The sequence below is a fragment of the Bos grunniens genome, chromosome 18 (genome assembly GCF_055505025.1).
Source record: "Bos grunniens cultivar Pamir isolate PY7600 chromosome 18, Bosgru_T2T1.0, whole genome shotgun sequence".
Taxonomy (NCBI): Eukaryota; Metazoa; Chordata; class Mammalia; order Artiodactyla; family Bovidae; genus Bos; species Bos grunniens.
Window position 1 is genome coordinate 51,526,245 of NC_141182.1, and position 21,457 is coordinate 51,547,701.

At 51.9% G+C, this 21,457-nt stretch overlaps 1 protein-coding gene across 15 annotated transcripts; it reads right to left on the reverse strand.

Moving 5' to 3' along the window:
- Positions 1-8,894: 8,894 nt before the first annotated feature.
- LOC147353941 (cell adhesion molecule CEACAM6-like) lies at positions 8,895-20,852 on the reverse strand. 15 transcript variants are annotated; one of them, XM_086352810.1, is made up of 10 exons: positions 20,559-20,744; positions 20,037-20,165; positions 19,316-19,675; positions 17,847-18,125; positions 16,691-16,969; positions 12,234-12,345; positions 11,006-11,034; positions 10,664-10,695; positions 10,004-10,045; positions 8,895-9,758 (listed from the first exon to the last, which is right to left on the reverse strand). In XM_086352810.1, exons 1-10 carry the CDS (start codon positions 20,620-20,622, stop codon positions 9,693-9,695), a joined length of 1,392 nt encoding a protein of 463 aa, XP_086208936.1. In that variant the 5' UTR covers positions 20,623-20,744; the 3' UTR covers positions 8,895-9,692. The 15 variants fall into 15 exon arrangements, 13 of the variants coding, with proteins under 13 accessions (XP_086208936.1, XP_086208934.1, XP_086208935.1 ...); XM_086352808.1 differs by having other exon boundaries at positions 10,664-10,749; XM_086352809.1 differs by having other exon boundaries at positions 11,006-11,049.
- Between the last annotated feature and the right edge of the window lie 605 nt (positions 20,853-21,457).

Here is a 21,457-nt window from a genome sequence, read left to right on the forward strand (position 1 = left end):
ATATCTGAGAAGATTGCATTTACTTCCCGTCTGAAGGTCACACTGACTCTGGAGGAGAGAAAGGAGTCAGATGAGCGATGACTGGAGAGGGGACCTGACCTCCACTTTCGAGTGTCACCAGCCTGGCGTCTGATTTCAGGGACAGACACCCAGAACCGGGTGTCAGGAGGAGCTGCAGTTTGCAGGTGAGAAGGGAAAGGTTTCCTGTGTGTCCTGGGAAGAGAGGAACCTGGTGCTGAGGGGTGGGCTGACTCTGGGCTCCCTGGTCCTCGGGTCAAGTTGCGGGAGACTCTCCCTCTCCTTGCCTGAGCCTTGGTTCAGAAACTATTCAGGTCCTCCTTGCCATTATAGGGCCTCCTCTGTCACCCTGGCTGATTTTTCTGTGGTCACTGTGATCTTTCCCATGGGTGGCTGCAGGCAGGGATGGGAGCTGGCATGGGTGCCCATAGGCCCCTAGAAGGTTGGGCAGTGTAGTGTGGGCCCACAGGAGGGGCTCTGAGGGTCTGTTAGAGGAGGGGTCCCCTGGGGTCTAACGCCTGATGACCTGAGGTGAAAAGGCTATGGTTTTTCCAGTGGTCATGTATGGATGTGAGAGTTGGACTATGAAGAATGCTGAGCGCCGAAGAATTGATACTTTTGAACTGTGGTGTTGGAGAAGACTCTTGAGAGTCCCTTGGACTGCAAGGAGATCCAACCAGTCCATTCTGAAGGAGATCAGCCCTGGGATTTCTTTGGAAGGAATGATGCTGAAACTGAAACTCCAGTACTTTGGCCACCTCGTGTGAAGAGTTGACTCATTGGAAAAGACTCTGATGCTGGGAGGGATTGGGGGCAGGAGGAGAAGGGGACGACAGAGGATGAAATTGCTGGATGGCATCACCGACTCGATGGACGTGAGTCTGAGTGAACTCCGGGAGTTGGTGATGGACAGGAAGGCCTGGCGTGCTGCGATTCATGGGGTTGCAAAGAGTTGGACACGACTGAACGACTGAACTGAACTGAACTGAATAAATGCACAACAATTGTAATGCATTTGTATTATCCCCAAACCACCTCCATTGCTCCGCAATTATTGTCCGTGAAACCGGTCCCTGGTGCCATTAAGACTGGAGTCTGCTGTTTAGAGGGAGGGATAGAAATCAGGCTCCTTCACCTTCTTAGCCCAAGAAAGTTCACCTGTTAATTTCGTGTTGTCTGTGTGGCCCCATATCGCCCCCTGGAGGTCATGAGCAGACCTGGGGACAATGTAATGGGCTGCACAGGGATGCAAACGCTAAAGGGTGTGAGCCTGCTCTGCACCCTGGGCAGAGGTGGGCTCCAGACTGAGGGGCTGTCTGCTGGGGTCCAGGTCACTGTGGGTCCCCAGGCTTCCTGACCTCATCCTAGTGAAGGGTGAGCCCAGGGAGAGGATGGGCATTGTTCAGTGGCAGGAGAACCATCCATCCAGGTGGACGTGTGCTCAGGAGGAGCTCTCAGTCCCCGAGGCTTCAAAGGAGGGGCCAGCTGGGGGTGTCTGGGGCTTTGGACAGAGGGTGGCGGCCTGTGGGCTGGACCACCTCACGGCACTGGGCCCGCACCCTAGTTCTCTGTGCCCCATCAGTGGTCTGCTCTCAGCCTCTCCACAGTGCCAGGACCTGAGGCAGCTCCAAGTGGAGACTCTGGCAGGGGAGGGGAGACCCCCTTGGGACCTCAATCCCTCTGAGATGGAGCAACTGCAGAACTGTGTTCCCCTCTTCCCTCTGCTCCAGAAGTTCCCCTCGTTTCCCAGGACACCTTTGGAGGGAGGGGCTGAAATGTCTCCAGGGACCAGACCCAGGTGTCCCCACAGATCATGGACCTTGGGATGAGGAGCTGCTCCCCGATTCCCGCGAGTTCACGCTGGGGCTTCCCCCTCCCCTGTGGGCACTCCCTTGGGATGGAGGATCGGAAGTCTGAGCCAGGTCAGCTCTCAGAGAGAAGGAGAAGGCCTCAAGCTGCCAGCTCAGGCCCTCCAGGGAGACTATCAGATTTTCCTGAGTAGAGACGGGAGGGGGTGTGAATATCTGGGAATGAGCAGAGGTCTGACTCCTCACAGTTAAGAGGCCCCTGTCCTCACTCCTGACTCCAGGATGAATAAAGTCCCGTCCTGGAGCAGCTGTGGGCACTTGCAGGTTTCCTCCCACTGTGATGCCAGAGCCCCTGTGTCCACAAGGAATATTCTCTGACCCCTCGGTGTCACACTGGGTGGGGTGTGGAGGTGGCTTCTGTTATGCAGATTCTCTTATCTATTTCAGTTCAGTTCAGTTCAGTCGCTCAGTTGTGTCAGACTCTTTGCAACCCCATGAACCGCAGCACACCAGGACTCCCTGTCCATCACCAACTTCCTGAGTTTACCGAAATCTCCATTGAGTTGGTGATGCCATCCAACCATTTCATCCTCTGTTGTCCCCTTCTCTTCCTGCCCTCAATCTTTCCCAGCATTAGGGTCTTTTCAAATCAGTCAGCTCTTCGCTTCAGGTGGCCAAAGTATTGGAGTTTCAGCTTCAACATCAGTCCTTCCAATGAACATCCAGGACTGATCTGCTTTAGGATGGACTGGTTGGATCTCCTTGCAGTCCAAGAGACTCTCAAGAGTCTTCTCCAACACCACAGTTCAAAAGCATCAATTCTTCGGTGCTCAGCTTTCTTCATAGTTCAACTCTCACGTCCATACGTGACCACTGGAAAAACCATAGCCTTGACTAGACAGACCTTTGCAGACAAAGTAATGTCTCTGCTTTTTAATATGCTGTCCAAGTTGGCCATAATTTTCCTTCCAAGGAGTAAGCATCTTTTAATTTCATGGCTGCAATCATCATCTGCAGTGATTTTGGAGCCCCCCCAAAATAAAGAGTATTTATTGAGCATGTGTGACATGTCAGCCATGGGTTGTGTCATGGACTCAAGAGAATAAGATAGACTTGGACTCCGGGCTCACACACCTGATCTTGTGACAAGGAGACGGATACTCAGAGAAAATCCTGGAAATAAGGAGCTAATTATGATGGAGGGATAGACTGAAAGGGAAGGGTCTGGTGCATCCAGAGTCTGTCACGGAATCTCAGCTGGATTGGGTGTCATGGAAGGCACCCCTGAGAAAGTGATCTTTTGACTGAGATGTGAAGGGTGAGCAGAGAAGGATGGAGCTCAGAGGGCAGAGCTACCTGAGGGGAGTCTGGCCTTCAGGTGGGCCCGGCTGGGAGGAACGGCTGACAGAGTCCAGTGTGGGGAACTGGAGAGTGGGGAGGACTGTGGAAGGAGTAGGTTGCTGAGGGTCAGAGGCTGCTGGGCGGTGGGAGCTAAGTGGGAAGGAGGTGGGCAGCCCTGTGGAGGCTCCAGACTATGGAGGAGCTCTGCTTCCCTCTGGTGGCCACGGAGGGGAGCGTCGAAGGGAAAGTACCTCAAGTAGGTTTTCTCCTAAGACAACTCGGCATATGTCAAGTGTTTACATATCATTTTACAAATCCCAGGGACAGAGGTGCTGGCAGGCTACAGGCATGAGGTCGCAAAGGATCGTATACGACCTAGCGAGTAATCCTTTCAACACTACATATCCTTTATGCTGAATCATGTCCCACTCTGAATTTCCAATGTCTCTCATCCAAGATCTTCTCTTATATACCCCACTCCAAGATTTCATCCAGGTGAGATTTGTGTTGATACCAGGCCAATTTCTCTCTGTAGAAGAGGAAGGATCCAGATGCAACATTCTCAGTCCTTGGGCAGGACTGGAGCATCTGTAAGTAGGAGGAGGGTGAGGAAACGTCCGTGTGTCCTGCTTGATCCAGAGGGCCCATGTGGACATGAAAAGGCTGCATTTCCTTTCCCCCATCCCCCCTTTAGTGTCTTCCGCATAGGGCAGAGCCAGGCGGAATTGGAAGACCAGGGGTGGTGCAGTGATTCTGAACCTCATATTCCCGCCTTCTCTGTCTCTGCCCCCATCAGGAGACCTGGTCTTCATGGTGGGAAGGAAGGTGGGGCATCTCCATAGGCCCCTGATCAGAGATTCTTTCAGCAAAAGGGACCCAGGGATCAAGCACGCTAGCTCTGGACTCAGTGTCCCTGTCACCCTGTAGATGATTGTAGTAACTGAATTATTTGGATCTAATGGCCTGTTTTGTATTCTAATTTATTAGATTGTTTTTACTTCTTTTTACCTTTGGATATTTGAAGTTTCAAAGGTGAATGTCCATCTTCCTTGAGCATGAGCAGGGTTGGTGCCAGGGTGGTTCAGTTGTCTAAAAGGTTATTTTTTATAGTTGTTTCAGTTTCACAGCAAAAGTGGGGGTAAGGGATCAAACCCATGTCCTGTGCTTTGGCAGGCAGATTCCTATCCACTGAGCCATCAGAAAAGTCCTCTAAACAATGCTTAACTTGTACGTAGACACTGGTTCATCATGGCCACCGCACACATGAAGTTTCCGTATTTGCCTGTGGGTAAATAAATAAGTGATGTATGTCATCCTTTTTGAATTTACAGACACACAACCATCGGCTCTGTGCTCACTAGCCTGCAGACTCACAACCACCTGTCTGTGCTCAGTAGCCCTGCAGACTCACAACCACCTGTCTGTGCTCACTAGCCCTGCAGACTCACAACCACCTGTCTGTGCTCACTAGCCCTGCAGACTCACAACCACCTGTCTGTGCTCACTAGCCCTGCAGACTCACAACCACCTGTCTGTGCTCACTAGCCCTGCTGGTGTGACTTGGGCAGCAGGACTGTCACTGACCTTGCGTTGTTCTAGTTTCTAAGTCATGTGCAACTCTCTTGTGACCCCATGGACTGTAGCCTGCAAGGCTCCTCTACCCATGGGATTTCCCAGGCAAGAATACGAGTGGGTTGCCATTTCTTCTGCAGGAGAACTTCCTGAGCCAGAAATCAAACCTAGGTCTCCTGAACTGGCAGGAGGATTCTTTACCATGGCACCACTGGGGAAGCCCATGTTGCTGATGATCACTTGCTCAAACCCATGCAAGTTACGGTACCAAGTGTCAACCCTAATGGAAACTATAGAAGCTGGGTAATTTCCATGTATCCACGTAGGTTCATCAATTGATAAAATGTACACCTTGGGTGTGGAATGTTGAATATTGAGGAGGCCCTACACTTGTGGGCGGCAGGTATCTAGGGAAACCTCGTGTGCAGGGTGGCCATGATGAACCAGTGTCTACCTACAAGTTAAGCATTGTTTAGAGGACTTTCCTGGTAGCTCAGTGGATAGGAATCCTCCTGAAAAAGCATGGGACACGGGTTTGATCCCTGGTCAGGAGGATTTCACATGCTTCTGAGAAAGTAAGGCCATGCATCGGAACTGCTGAGTCTGTGCTCTGAGCCCACGAGCTGCAACGACTGAAGTCTGCTTGCCGAGAGCCCCTGCTCGGGAGTAGAGAAGCCACCTCAATGAGAAGCCGGCGTATCGCAACGAAGAGTAGCCCCTGCTCACCGCACTAGAGAAAACCGGTGGAAAAGAATGAAGACCCAGTGCAGCCAGAAATAAAAAAATAAATAAAAATATTTGCTAAGAATAGTTCAGAATTAAATGTTATTCCCGAAGTTGTCAGGTCTTCATCTCCTTTCTCAAACATCCAGAACACCATGGAAACATTGATTTTCTACAGGCTGAGGACCTGCTCTGCCATTGGGGTGACTTCACTGCAAATTTGTTTTCAGTCTGGAACAGCCACTAGCGAGCATCCCGCCTTTCACACTGACCATCTGCTCTGCAGTGAACATCATCACCAAAAATCTCGGCCCCTGTGGAGTGTGATCTGGGGGCTAATTCATTCGACACACAGGTATGCAGCTCCCAGCACCAGGCCTGGAGCTGGCCAGTGGACTCAGCAGAAGCAGGACAGGTGAATCCTTCCATGTCCGAGCTCCCAGCTCAGGGATCCTCTTAGAACTCAGTCCTGGTTAACATGTGTGCACACTGAGTGCCACTGTATCCCCTAAACTGCATCTGCATGGGGACTAGAGGAAAACGTTCATTTCCAACATCCTCACCCTTTACGGAAAAATTCTGTGAGGAGATAGCACCTGTGTCCATATGTCCACCTCTCTGTCACACACCATCCCTCCTTTATCCCCTACCCATCCTTTTGTTCATCTTTTCACTAAGTCCTGTGGCTGTGCCTCTGTGGTTGGCCAGATGCCAGGACCCCTGAGATACCCTCAGTAGCTCCCTCTGCTGCTCCATTTAAACACCATGGTTCCACAGGTGGTGCACATGAGCCCAGGTGATTCCTGCAGAATTTTTCCCCATGAAAGATAGGGGAGGCCCCTGGTAACCCGGTGACCATTATACTGGGTATCTCAAGCGTTTTGCATGACTGTTAGGGATGCTGGATGGGTTAGACCCGAGCCCTTGGGAAGTATAGTGCTGGGTTTGGGTGTCAGAGTTACCCCTGTCAATGGTACATTTATGGAGAAGAGGAAGTTTGGGGTGACTGTGGAGCTCTAGTTCCTTCACTTCCCTGGGGTTCACAGGCAGACGGAGGAGCCCTCAGGTGATGGATTGTACCCTGGAGACTGGTCTTCAGGCCCCACTTGTCCTTCAGCAGGAACCTTGCTCTGTTGGAAGCATGGAGAGATGGCAAAAGCTCTCACACCAGACTTGAGGCTCAGACTGGAGGAGCTGGGAGGGTAGCCCAGGCGTTCTGCTCAGCCTTGCTCCCTGGGGGATGGAGGATCATTTGGAGAATGAGGGAATAGGAAGCTGTGCTCAGGGGGCCTCCAGGCTAGGTGATGGCTGTCTCCAAGGTCAGGTACTGAGGGTTAGGACTTAATCATGAAATGTTTCCTCCAAGTTGTAGACAAGCAGGTTATCTGACACTCAGCGGTGGGGAGATACTCTGAGAGGACAAAATTAGTTCTCAGCCTCCTTGAGGACACCCTCCAGGTGCAGGATCATTCACCCGGGAGTTATCATGGCTGTAGCTACAACTAATACACAGACAGGAGAAAGTGCTCCCAATTCATAAACTAGAGCAAAGCGGGTTATCCTTGAACACATTCTACTATGTTCATCTTTGTCATAGAGTAGAAATGGGCAGGATATCCAGCCGTCTCTTCCCATTGATGGGGGCTGAGCACAGCAGAGACACTGTCCATGGTGCTGATGAACACAGGCCACCTGGAGACTTGGGAGTTGTGGTCTTTGAGTCACATCTGCTTTCTTTCCATTCTGAAAAATTGGGCATTGCTAGAAAAGAAGAGGTTTCCATGGTGGCTCAGACAGTAAAGAATCTTCCTGCAATGCGGGAGACCTGGGTTTGATGAATCTACAGAGATGGCAATGGCTATCCACTCCAGTGTTCTTGCCTGGAGAATCGCATGGCAGATGTGCCTGGACGGTTACAGTCCATGGGCTTGCACAGAGTTGGACAGACTGAGCAAGTTTCACTTCACTGGAAAGAAGGGGTGGGGAGAGCTGCAGAGAGTGTGGACTGGCCTCGATCTCCAGGGCTCAGGGCTAGTGAGATTGCTGTGGACATCGTGGCAGGACTTGACCCCACATCAGCCTGACAAAGTCCAAGCTGCCCAGAGCAGACTGCAGTGAGGGAAGATGATGCCCACGGCCTTGAGAGGAGTGGGAGGCAGAGCACAGAACCCTAAGAGATGTCCACAACTTCAAGCCCACAATCAGAAAATGTGCCCCATGATTAGGGAAACCTACAGATGAAATTCAGATCACATGACTGGGAGACTATGGTGGGGTATTTGGGAGATATGGTGGGGTAACTTGGAGATTATGGTGGGTGATGTATTGGGCTGAGTCCAATACATTCACAATGTTCCAAGGCAGGAGAGGCAGAGCCAGAGGAGATGGGATGATGGAAGGAGAGCTTGGGGACCTTTAAGATGTTCCACTGCTGGCTCTGAAGATTGAGGAAGGGGCCACAAACCCAGGAAAGCAGGCAGCCTCTCACAGCTTGAAAAGGCAAAGAAATGAACTGTCTGTAGAATCCAGAAAGAACAGGGTCATATTGACACCATGGTTTGTGCCAGTAAATTTGTGGTCATTTGTTACAGAATAAGGAACACCAACAAGTGTCACCTTGTCTCATCCAAGACTGTGTGCCTGGGGGATAAGAAGTAATTTAGACCTAAATCATCATCAGAACCTTTGCAGGTGGTTTCTCTTACCTCTCATCTCATCTCAACACAAATGATACTTGGCTACTGGCAGAGCATGCTTGCCAACTGTGGGCTCTGTGCCCTAGTGCACACACCTGCTGTATTTGTGTGAGTGTGGGCACCTGATCCGAGTGGACCTATATGAGAACAGCACCTATCCCAGGGGCCTCAGGGAGAGACTGAGACCTGCTAGCCCAGGTGTGTGGTGGGGGCTGCAGGTGAGATCCAGGTGGAAAGGCCCTTGGGACACTTTGAGGAGGGGCAGGTGAGCCCTTTGCCGTGGTAGCCAGGTTGAGTTTTAGGTAGAGCCTGCAACTCCGCCCTGAGGCTGACACGTGTGTGTGTGTGTGTGTGTGTGTGTGTGTGTTGGGAGTAGGCTCATGATCCGCACTGAAAAGCAAAATGGAAACCAGCAGGAAGTGGATAGAGGTCACGGGAAGTTCCTGGGAGGACCTTGCTCAGAGCATGGCTTCTGGGTCCCTCTTACTTTGGTGACTCTGATTGCTCCTCTCGGCCCCCCAGAGGGAACGATGTCCTCAGGGCTTAGGCCCTTAGGGAAACAACAGAAACCCATGGAGAGAGAAGACATTCTGGATCCTAGATCTGGGGACAGACATAAGTTCCTGTCCCATCGCTGACTCAGTGGAGATTAGTTGAAGCAAACTCCAGGGGATAGTGAAGGACAGGGAAGCCTGGCGTGCTGCAGTCCATGGGGTCCCAAAGACTCAGACACAACTTAGCAACTCAACAACAAAAATTCATTTGAGGCAGCACCAGTTGGGGCCAGCAGGGCCTGGTGAGGAGGGCCAGAGGGCTCATGACACCAAGAGGCTGCAAAGGGGCCTCACCCATAAAAGTTGTCTCACCCACGACTCGTCCTTCCTGACTCGTGTTCTAGTGGGTCTCAGACGGTGCCATAATCTGTGCTCCAGAGACTCCATGCCAAGTGAGCAAGCACTGGGAGGTGTCTGGGACCCCAGGGCAGTGTGAGGACTGCCAAGTGCCCATGTGGCTGCCAATGGTCTGGTGACCCTCCTTTCCTGTTAGCATGCCCCCCTCCCTCCATTCTCACAATCTTCCCCTTCCTTTCCCCCAGGGAATAGATGGGGAGGTCAGGTAACTAGAGCTAATACTTTCCCTGAGGAACCATGGAGAGACCAGAGCAGAGATTCAGGTGAATTTCTTGCTGAACAAGACCCAGGGGCAGTATATTTTGCAACCAGGGGAAGGAAAGTGCTCTTGATTCAGATCTCTCTGGTGGTCCACAGGGGGTCAGAGGCCCAGTCACTTGCCCTGTTGAAGCCTCCTCCCACTGTGGGAATCGCAGCCTGAGTTCTGGTCCATCCAGGCTTCAGGGCAGCCTGTCAGTGTCTCCAGGAATCCAGGAGGACCCTGAGCCTGGGCCCAGGTTCCTGAATAGCCTCAGGTCTCAGAATTGGTTCTCTGCCTCAGGCTCTTCCTCTTGACCTCACTCGGGTCTTGAGTCTCAGGTAAGCTCTTTCCCACAGTCCGTAAGAAGACGTGTCTGGAGGAGCTAAGGACCCACATCTGCTTTGTGGCTGATATTACAGTAAACGTCTGTGTCGGGGTGTAGTAATTCCTGCAAAAGAAAATCGACGCCTTCGAGCTCGTGTAACCTTCTTAGATGATTTCCCAGGGACTTCCCAGCCCCGGGTCACCCAGGGTCTGTTCGTGTCAGAGGTTTTTGGTCCAGACCCACCTCCCCTTCATCCCCTTTCCATCTTTCCTACTATTTCTTGGACCTCCAAACACAGCCAGGGGTGCAGTGGGAATTTCCTCTGCCCCTGGGGCTTATGGGACCAGAACTTGGATCCCCACACTCACCTGGTAGATGGGAGCTGGTGGCCTGGCATCAGGTAGGGAGGCCTGGGCATGGAGGAAGCGGGCATCAGAGGAGAGGGAAGGAGAGTCATTTCTCCTGACCAGCCATCTCCAAGCCTGGAGCCCCGACCCCAAATCCTATCTGGGGTCTGTTTCTCACCCTTGTTAGACTGGCTTCCCTGACTGATGATCCAGTGCCCACTCTCTTCCTGGCTGAACTCCAAGGTTCTCCTGAGTTCAAGTCAGGGGACCAGGGCAGCCTCTGGATAAGGTTGTGGGTGGTCATGTCCCTGAAGTGCATCCAGCTCCCAGCTTGGTGGGACTTGCTATGTTCTACCTACTCTTATGAGCTTCCCTGGTGGCTCAGAAGGCAAAGAATCTGCCTGCAATGTGGGAGACCAAGGCTCGATCCCTGGGTCAGGGAGATCCCCTGGAGAAGGCAATGGTAACCCATTCCAGTATTCTTGCCTGGAGAAATCCATGGACAGAGGAGCCTGGCAGGCTACAGTCCATGGGGCCACAAAGACTGGACATGACTGAGCGACTTTCAACTACCCTCGAGTGAAGGGTGTCTCACAGTACTTCAGGGTTGGACAGTCCCCCTGCCCTGAGCCTGTGAAGCGGGGACGCTGGGGAGAAGAGACAAGGAAGGAAGGTACTTACCTGGGAGACAGAGCTGCCAGAGGGACCACGTCCTGGGAGGAGACAGGAGTTACCACTGAGCATGTGAGGAAGCTTAGCCCATTCTCCTAGGAGAAGTTGGATGTCCACCTTCCGGAGAACCATGGGAGAAAGATCCCCACCAAAGGAGAGAACCTCTGGCAATTTCAGGCCCCAGTGAGGGCAAGGGAGCCTCCCAGGATGATAACCCATAGGAAAAGCAGACTAGCCAATCGGGATCCCTGTGCTTAAGCCCCAAAGGGCCAGAGACCCTGGGGGTGGCAGGCAGGAACAGACATGGCAGGGCCTGACGGGGCTCCCCGCTGTCCTGGGCTGAACACTCACCTGAGGTGGACGCTGGGGGCCAGTTCCCTCTGTTGTGCAGGCAGCTGGGGTTAGGAAAGAAAAACAAAACAGGCATATTTGTGAGGAGTGCAGACAGAGGTCAAGGCTTTGGAGTCAGAACATGGGACAGGAGGATCCCCATGTCCAAGCAGGGGCTGGACACTGCTTTTCTCCACCAAGGCTGCTTAGGAGGGGAGGGCCCAGTAAGGATGCTGAGGAAAGTTCTTAAGAAGCTGTATCTGCCCTGAGTCCAGAGGGGCAGGACCATAGGCTAATAGGGTTCAGGAGAAAGTGGCCACTGAAGGGACCATGGCTCTGGGAAAGGCGTCCATCCATCCAAAGCTTTGTCTGAGTGGATTCATCACGCTTATGGAGAGAGCAGGGCCAGTGCATGGGGAGGAAAGCGGTCAGCCAGTGACTCTGGGATCTCACTGAGGGCAGTGTCGCTGCTGTGGCCACCAGCCCTCACCCAGGAGCTGCTGAAATGTGACAGTGGCCTTGTCCTCTGTCTCCATCTACCTGGACCTTAAGTGTAAAGACATCCCACCACCTGCGGACCTGGCATGATGTTCTGTCTCATGCATCAGGGGTGTTGTTAATGTATGTGCCACGTGGGGGCATTTGACCCCACCTGGCCTGTCCAAACTTCCACTCTCTGGCCAAGTGTGGACTTGGCGAAGACGACCCTCAGCTCCTGGCCCTGTGACTTCCCCTCATCAGAGTAGGTGGATTTAAATATACAGGAAGAGATACCTTTTTCTGAGTACTTACTACCTGCCAGCCTACATATAGGGAACGAGGACAAGGAGGTGTCTTAATTGTGTTAACTGATAGATGGGCCTTCCCTGGTGGCTCAGAGGTAAAGAATCTACCTGCCAATGCATGGGACACAGGTTCGATCCCTGGGCCAGGAAGATACCCTGGGGAAGGAAATGGCAACCCACTCCAGTATTCTTGCCTGGAAATTCCATGGACAGAGGAGTTCATGGAGTGGCAAAGGAGATGGATACAACTTGGCGACTAAATAACAAAATAAATGAGGACGGTGTTAAGGAAGCTGCCACAGGTCAATACCTGGTGAGGCAGGAACTGAAGGACGAGAGAGAATACCCGTGGGGAAGTGGGGGGGTCCTGGAGATCCAGGCCGGAAATTGGAGGATGGGGTGTCCTTCCTCTAGGACTAGGGTCAACCTGGGGGCGGGGGCAGCATCTGGAAATGCCACTGTACCTGTGAAGGAAAATGAAACACCCCAGGACAGCCAGCAGCGTCAGCACAAGCAGGACCCCAATCACGATGCCAGTAATGGCCCCCACACCGAGGGCTCGGGCGTTTTCTCGCCCTGAAAGCAGAAGAGAAAGAGAGAGGGGAAATGGGGTCCGAGTTCACTGGAGGCAATACCAGGAGGAGTCTTACAGGGAGAGGGCCTGGTTAGGAGGAAGGAAATGCTCTGAGGCCTGTGTGGTTGCGTGTTTTGTCATCACAGTGTCCTCCTGACTCTCCCACTGCACGAGGCTGCATCATTTCCCTCTTCGTCAGATTTGAAACCTTGGACTTGCTCTAACTCTCCATTCTCTCACTGTAGCCATCTCCATGTCCTGTTCATTTTCCTTTGAAGGACTCTTTTCTTCTCACATTATGCCCCCTCCCTCTGATTTTTTGTTTCCATCACAACTGTTGGTCTTAGAGGGTAGTTCCTCTCCAGTCCACCCAACATTGATTAGTAGTAATAATATTAATGAACTGTTTCCAGGTACTCCTGTGCAACTGGCACGGTGGGAAATCCTTTACATCCATTTTTTCTCATCTTTCCATCCCCACGAGGGAGGGGTTGTCATTGCCGCTGTGCATGCACAGATTTGAGACACACAGTTCTTCAATAAAGGAATGGAGGCCCCAGAGCTAGGACCAGGTGAAACAGAAATGTAACCGAGTTGTTTGACTCTACAGCCAAAACCCACAGCGCTGAAATCCAAAATATCCCCTGTGAACATTTCTTGCCTGCCGACTCTGTGTGGGTAAGAATTTTACCTACAGGGAAAATTTTAATCTCATTCCCTTCCTAGTGAACAACCTCACAGCAGCCCTAAGATCCAGCTCTTCTTCTGCAGTTTTACAGACAGGGAAACGGAGGCACAAGATCCAGTGCCTTGCCTACAGTCAAACAATTCTCACAAACAATAACCGAACTATGACAAAATTAGCTAAGTTTTGCATAACTAATTAAACACATTCTTCTACAGGCTCCGAAAGGAGACTACCCACGTCCTCATGATTTGCATTTATTACACACCCATTTCCAGTGAAATTACAAGGGAAGATGAAGAGGTGTGGAAGGTCACTATAGTGCTCAGTGGGGCACTGGATCACATCTGCAGACTCTGACTGGGAGGAGACCCCACACTGACGGGACCCCGCGTCCTCTGTCCTGACACTGTTGCTTGTCTGGGACAGCATCACCTTCTCAGTGAGCTGTAAACTCTGCTCATTGATTCACTGACCATTGGATGCTTGTCCCCATATCACTTGGTCTGTTTGCACCCAGATTGGAAGGCTCGTGGGATTCCTAAGAGGGAGGGATTGACTACCAAAGAGCATGACCTTTGTCTGTGGTTCCAGATCATTGGGAATGGCTCCTCTGTTCATGGAATTCTCCAGGCAAGAATACTGGAGTGGGTTGCCATTTCCTCCTCCAGGGGATCTTCCTGATGCCCAGGGATCAAACCTGCATCCCTTAGTCTCCTGCATTAGCATTGGCAGGCAGGTTCTTTACCACTAGCTCCACATGAGAAGCCCCTAGAGAGGGAAGAGAGTACATCAAACTTGAGGAGAAGTCCAGTTCCTTGATTGATGCCATCTGAGAGCTCCGTGGGATAAGCCTTCCTTCTCAGGGTTCACAACTACCCTCCTCTCTTTGTGGTTTTCTGCTCCTAATGTGCTTGTCTGAGATTGACCCAGTAGCTACATAACCAGTGTCCATGTCTAAAGCACTGGAGTGCACAGTGTGAGGGGATGGCTGTCTCCATACTGGGCAGGTCTGAGGAGCACCTGCTTCTCAAGAAAGATGTGTTCTTCCTCATCGTTAAATTACTTAAACAGGGTGAAGAAAATCTGGAGCTGAAGTATAAGAAGTGAAAACACTAACTTAGAAGGGCGATTCCTCAGCACGTCTGAGCAGGTAGAAGAAAGCATCCATGAACATGAAGACAGAAAAAAAGAAGTTATTCAGAATGGGCAGTAGAAAGGGAAAAAAAAAATGGTGAATAATGACTCCAGGCAAAGTATTATGCAGAACTCCATCAGGTGGACAAACATAGGCAGTATGGCAGTTCCTGAAGGAGAATAGAGAGGAAAAAGCAATGAAAAATATATATAAATGAATGGTTTAAAACTTCCGAAACTAGATGATCACATACTAGAGATGGTTAAGGAACTCCAAAAAGGGTTAACTCAAGATACAGATGTTGCGACACAATAGAGTCAAATTGTTGAGAGACCGAGGGAAAGAGGAAGTGAAAAACGCAGCGAGAGGAAGTGAAAAATGCAGGAGTGACTCAGCATGTGCAGCGGATCTTCAACAGTGTGAAAATCGAATTCCACATCAGAAGGCATTGGGATGACCGACTGAAGTCCTAAAAGCAAGACTGTCAACCGGCGAAGCAATGTACACAGAAGCTCTCCTTCAGTGAAGCTCAAATTAGGACTTTCCCAGATAAACAACAGTTGAGGGAGCTCATTCCTTGGAGACACAGCATAGATGAAGTGTGAAAGGAAGCCTTTAAGATGACTGAACAAATATATTACACAGCAACTCAGAGCCACAGGCAACCTACAGAAGAGTGGTCAAATTACACAATAGGTAGCTATTTTATCTAAGCCGGTATTATTGTCTTTTATGTAATCGCTTGTTTTTGTTTTTTATTTCAAAGGTATTACATGAGACAATGTTTATAAATCTATATAACGGGCATATATTGTACAAGGACGGCTGAAATATAGGACAGTAAGTGTGTAATATGGAGGCGATGGAGATGCACAGAGCACCTCGTTTGTAATATACATCATAGATCTGGTTGGTATTTCAACTTGATAGTTATACGTTTAAGATATAACTGTCATTTTCAAGTTAGGCACTAAGAAAAGAACTGAAATACATTGGAAAGGGGAAGACTAGAATCAAAATGACATATACGAAAGGAAATCACCTAAATACCAAACAGTAAGTAATAGAGGAATTAATGAATAAAGCATGTAAGACATATAACAAATAGCTAGATGGCAGAAGCTCTTTCTTATTGGGAAGTATTTGAATGATAGATAGCCTCAACCTTCAAATTAAAGGCAGAGGTTGACAGAATGGATAAAAATTATAACCCCTCTCTATACTCTCTTCAACAGACTCACTTTAGATACAAAAGCATAGAAGGGTGAAGTAAGGCTGGAAAAAGATATTCTATGCAAATAGCAATAAAAAGAGAATTGTGCTGGCTGTATGAGTGTCTGATATAATAATTTCTAAATCAAAAAAGCCTGCAAGAGACATTAGGACCTTGCATATCAAGAAAAGTTTCCATCCATCAAGGAAATAGAACAATTATAAGCATTACCCACCCAACAACACCAGATTTGTGAATCAAAAATGGACAGCATCGAGGGGAGAAATAGCTCGGTCATAGTGACACTACACCCCACTTTCAAAAATGCGACAGCAGTCAGAGAGATTTCAGTGAGAACTAGAGACCGTGAGAGCACTGTAAACCAGAGACCTAACCGACCAACAGACAGCACACAGTCATAGGAGTTTATGTGCACAAAGTGCAGTCCTCAAGGCCCCCAGCTCTCACCACACATGACCACCGCCCATCCTGTGAAGAAACAGTGTCACTTCCACTGTAGAGACGATGGTGCAACTAAGAAAGCCAAGTGGAGGGACCTGGAGTTGAGTGTGGCAGCAAGCCTGCAATCACAACAGTGCGAACTAACATCCTGACACTGCCTGAACACGTCTGCTGTGATTTGCACCTTCATCGGAGCGATATTCACAAAGCTCTATAAAGTGCATAATAAACACCACTGTACACATAAGAAAAAGGAGATTTAGGCTTTATGACTCACCAGGGCTTCCCAGGAGGCACCAGTGGTAAAGATCCCACTTGCCAATCAGGAGGCATAACAGACACGGATTCAGTCCCTGGGTGGGGAAGATCCCCTGGAGGAGGTCACAGCAACCCCTGCAGTGGAAGGTGGAGTCTTAACCACTGGACTGCCCAGGAAGTCCCAGGTACTGATTTTAGTGCTGCTTCCAGCGGTCTTGGCAACGAGGCTTCACAGCAGAGGGCCAGGAGAAATCAGGGGATGAGGAGGGGAGAGACAGCACATGTTCCAATTGCTTGAAGTGAAGGAAATGAGATGATAGGCTAATTGTTGGTGGAGTTAATAAAAGAAGCTTATCCAGATTAAAATGGGCTTCACTGGAGGCTTAGCCGGGAAGAGTGCCCGCAGTGCAGCAGACACGGGATCGATCCTGGGTCAGGACGATCCCCTGGAGTAGCGAATGGCAACCCACTCCAGGATTCTTGCCTGGGAAATCCCACGGACAGAGTAGCCTAATGAGCTCAAGTCCGTGGTGTCAAAAAGAGTCGGACACCACTGAACGACTAAGACAGGAGGCGATGGTGGTCACTCACAGGTCACCCTCAGCCTGAAGGGGCCACTCTTGCTGGAGTTGCCCCTGTTGGAGACCTCACACTGATAACCCCCGGCGTCCTCTCTGCTGACGGGGTCTATGGTGAGGGTGCTGCTGTCTGAGGACAGTGTCATCCTGTCTGCGAGGAGGAGACTCTGGCCTTTGAAGAGCCAGCGTATGGAGACCCCGGTCTCATCTGTGAGGCAGGTCAGGACCACGGGGCCCTCATGTTCTATGACTGTGGTGTTGCTGGCTTGGAGGGAAGGCCGTGCCACTGGGTCTGTGGAGAGACAGGGGTGACTGCTGAGAGTGGGTCAGGGCCCTGGGCCTTGCTCCCTTCTCAGTCTCGGGGCCCAAGACCTCTGTAAAGGTGACTGTGAGGAAGGCCCTGGGTCTTTGTTCAGGTGGCAATGGGAAAGAGTGATTACACACCTCCTCTGACCCCCAGATCACGCCAGGGGGACACTTGCCTGGTTGCTGAGACAACACTCTAGTGCTAGACAGCTCTGTGCTATCAGCCCTGGGAACCTTGATCTTCTGACTGTGGGGCTATCCAGGCCAGTCAGGGAATGTGGGATCTGAGAGCACATGTTGTGATTGGGAATAGAGAGAGGCTGGGTGTATTCCTGGGCCCTCACACTGACAAGCCGGGAGCGCTATGTGGCTGGGTTAGAGGCTGTGTGGCAGGAGAGGTTGAGGTTCCCCTCTGGATGGTCAGAGGAGTCTGAGGGGTAGTGGTGTGGTGTCCGGACCATTTGGAGCAAAGAGCATAAAGCCACACATGGTGCAATCAGAGGGAAGGCAAGTTCCTGGTCTGTACTGGGGCTCCTGGGTCCTTCTGAGCTGTTCACATGCTTGTCTGAAAAATTTGCAATCATTACCCTTCATGCTCACTCTTTGTGAGTCTGACGTTAATTTGTTTCTCCCATCATATTCTGGTGATCCTCAGCCACCAACACAGAGCAGCCCATCCCCTCCCTGTCTTCATTCAAGGTGGACCTGCCTGGGCTTGCCTGGGACAGGAAGTCATGGCCAGTCTGGGTGTCCAGGGGTGATGGCCCATGTACTCGGACCTGAGAGGGATGGGTGTGGATTGGCCTCTGGCAGTGTGCATTTGGGTGGGCAGCTCAGGCCACATAGGAACAGAGGTTACTCACAGAGGACATCCAGGGTGAATGGGTCACTGCGGCTGATGCTCACTGGGTTCCGGGTTTCACACACATAGGGTCCTTTCTCTTTCCTTGTGACGGTGACCACTGTGAGAGTCCTCTTGTCCTCGGACAGTTCCAGCCTGGTGCTCTTGGGGAGGCTCTGATTGCTGATCCACCACATGTAGGAGGTGTTCTGAGTCTCAGGTCCACATGTTAACACCACAGTGTCCTTGTGCTCCCAGGGCTTGGAGTTGTTGCTGGTGATGACGGGTATGGGTAGCACCGCTGTGCAGATAACAGAGAGGACATTGCCCTGAGCCTCCCTGGTGGCTCAGACAGTAAAGAATCTGCCTGCCAGTGCAGGAGACCTGGGTTCAATCCCCGGTCAGAAAGATCCCCTGGAGAAGGGAATTGCCACCCAGTCAATATTCTTGCCTGGAGAATTCCATGGACAGAGGAGCCTGGTGGGCTACAGTCCATGGAATAGGAAAGAGTAGGACGTGACTGAACGACTAACACTCTCACTTTCTTATACTTTTGGCTCCTCTGAAAGCATCTTTCAACAAAATTGGCTTCCTTCGCCTCTCAGCCAGACTTTAAAGAATAAGGCAGGCTTGTGTGTGGCCGGACAAATGCATGGGGACCTGAGCTCAGAGAGTGTGAGGCCACCTGCTCTATGTCTGGGAGAAGCACAGGCTTCCTTGGGGGTTGATTGTGCAGCAGCATTTAGTGGTGGACAGAACAGGGTGGATTCAGAGACCACCTGGCATCTCTCCTGGTTTTCACCAACATGCCTCGAGAGAGAGCTCCCTGGGCAGCACCCTGGGGTGGAGGAGCTGCCAGGAGTGTCTTCCTTCCTCCGTTCCTCTCTGGGGGTGCTGAGATTTCTCTGGCGTCTCCAAGTCCCCCAGGGCATTTGGTTGATTCCTGGGGACCTTGTACCTGTGTGTTGTCCATGCCGAGTCTCAGGAGTAGGACCAGGCTGTGCCCCTGCACGGATGTGGCTCTTGGGGCTGAGCCCTGGCTGGTGACCAGCTTGGAGCCTCCGGATTTGGCACAGGCTTCCCAGGGTCACTGGAGGCAGGAGCCATGGGACAGGGTCTGGGATGGACTTCCTGGAGCTGAGCTTCTCTGTGAGGATCCCTGGGGCCCTCAGGCCAGGGTCTTCCCTGAGTCCTGCAGGGTCTTCCTCAGGGTCATGGTCACAGGGAGGGGCCCAGGGGGCTGGACTGAGAGTGCTCTCCCTCTGCCGAGTCCCTCATCAGACCGTCCTTCTCTCTACACAGTGTCTGCAGGGCCTGGCTTCCTGGAAAGCATTTCTGACCCTTTGGAGTTGGTCTCCACAGTGTGTGCCCTGCACTGAATGTTCAAACCCCGACACGGGACACAATGCAGAGGGGATGGAGGCGCCATCCGGGTCTGTCAGAACAGAATTCAGGCCCCGAACACCCGGAGGTCAGAGAGGAGGCACTCACGGTGTACGTGGAGGTGTCCAGTTCGTCTTTCTGTCTGTAAATCATCCTTTGTAACGAGCAGCGTGTAGGAGCCTGTGTCTTCCTGGGTGACGCTCTGGATCAGCAGGGTTCCGTTGGGGTAAAGTGTCTCCCGTCCACTGTGTGCAGGCCCTTTGGTAGTTGCGTTAGTGGCTACTCTATATGATCCAATTAGCTGGCTGTTGTCTACCCTGTCTCCTCTGTGCCAGGCATAGCCTAGAGGATTCTCTGTCACGTTGTGAGCAAGTAGAAGAACATCCGACCCTTCTGCAGCAAGGGGGGGCATCGTTTCAATAGTGGGCTGGGCAGTGGTGGGCGGGGTCCAGAAAGTTAAGAGGGAGACTAGGAGGGAAGAGAGAGAAATCAGTTAATATTGTGCCCTGTGTGGGGGATGGGAAAATGCTGCCCTGGGTCCTGAGCAGGTCTCTTCATCCCTCAGCCTTGGTGTGGGTGTGTGTGCATGTATGTGTGTGTGTGGTTCAAGGTCAGCAGCATGACCCCCATCACTTCAGCCCCTCTGGGCTCGTTTTTCCCTCTGTTTCCCCAGCTGTCCCCTGGCTCACTCCCTCGCTGCCCTCACATGCCTGCTCACACTCAGGGCCTCTTGGGAGATGCTCCTCGCCCCGACCAGCTGCTGTAAAGACCCTCCGTGCTCACTTTCTGACCCTTCCCCGCTCCCTTTCCTGCGTGACGCCTGTAGCACCTGCCAGCACACTCTCGATCTCTCTGCTTGTCTGTCTTCCTCCCCACAGGGCTTGGGCTCCGTGAGGGCAGGGGCTTGTCTGATCCTGCTTGAAACCCAGGGCCAGGACCAGGCTCCAGACATTAGTACCTGGGGATGAAGGAAGGAGAAGTCCCAGGAATTCCACAGCCTGGTGTTTATTTGTCAGTTTCTAAGGGTGCGGGTAAGGACAAAGTTTACTGTTCTGGTTGTCTTTTTCTGTACTGACACAATAAACTGTTATTATTGTCATCAGTTTTCAACAATTACTGCTCAGTGAAGAATAACTCATGAAACCTACAGCAGGTGAGGTCTTCCCACCCCTCACCAGCTCTAGTTCATGGAGAGTCTCCTGTGGCTGAGCCCCCCACCCTCCCCCTGTCCTCTGCGCTCAGGTCTGAACACAAGCCCTCTGTCCCCTCTCAGAGCCCTGTCTCCCCCAGACACCAGCCAGTCTCTTGTTCTCCAGTCTCTGCCCACTCCCTGAAAATCGTCCCCTCTCACCTGCCAGGAGGAGCCTGTTCCAGGGGACATGCCTCCTGCTTGCAGGGCCCGACGGGGGCTCCATGGTGCCTGCTGTCTGCTGTGTCCCTCTCTCTGCGAGGAGAACTTCTGGTCCAGAAACGCTCAGAAGCACTGCAGCCTGCTGTGTGAGCTCTGCTGTCCTTCCCTCTGTGTGCTGGGCCTCCTCCGGGGGCAGGAGCACGTCGCTGGGTCACGTGGCCCGGGGCGGGGTCTCTGCCCAGGCCCCGCCCTCTGCCTCCCCTCTCCTCCTTCCCTCCCTGGTGGTCCCCCTCCCCCGTCCCCCTCTGTCTGTATTTCTATTCCCTGAATTCTGCTGAGTCCCCTGCTTTCTACAGCAGTGATTCTCCACCTACACACACACACACACATCTACATACACACACTCCACACACACATACGTGCACACACAGCTACACACAGACACCTACATACGCACACATCTATACACACACACAGGCACACACACACACCCTTGTCTGGAAAAGCACAACCTTGGGGTGTCTGGGCCCGAGGTCCCTACTGCTCTGGATCAGATGCACACTCAGCCTCCCCGACAGCCCTCTGTCATCCCCTTCTGGCTTTTCCCTTCAGAGGAGGAGCCTGGGGGTGGGGGGTGCATGAGGAACGTTGTCACAGGGACGTCTTCCCCACGGTGCGTGGGAATCACCTGTGGAGCTTCATGAAGACTTCGAACCCCCAGGTGTCACCTTAGAAATGCTGTTTCAGCAGCCGCCAGGTCACACGCTCGCCCAGCCTGGCTGAGACCCCAGAACACCGGTTAGGCTGCCCCACCCACCCCAGTGTTGGCCTCTGCTGTGTTTTGGTCTGGGGTCTCTCAGCACAATCACAGATCCCAGGGTTTCCAAATTTTGGTGGTA

Excerpts from the sequence above, each read along its gene's own strand:
- LOC147353941 (XM_086352807.1), bottom strand. The coding sequence starts at position 20,622 with ATGGAGCCCCCGTCGGGCCCTGCAAGCAGGAGGCATGTCCCCTGGAAC. Across the intron at positions 19,676-20,036 it reads GATCGAGAGTGTGCTGGCAG|TCTCCCTCTTAACTTTCTGG; the intron begins GTGCTACAGGCG and ends CTTCCCTCCTAG. Across the intron at positions 10,750-11,005 it reads GCCCCCAGCGTCCACCTCAG|GAGAATGGGCTAAGCTTCCT; the intron begins GTGAGTGTTCAG and ends AACTTCTCCTAG.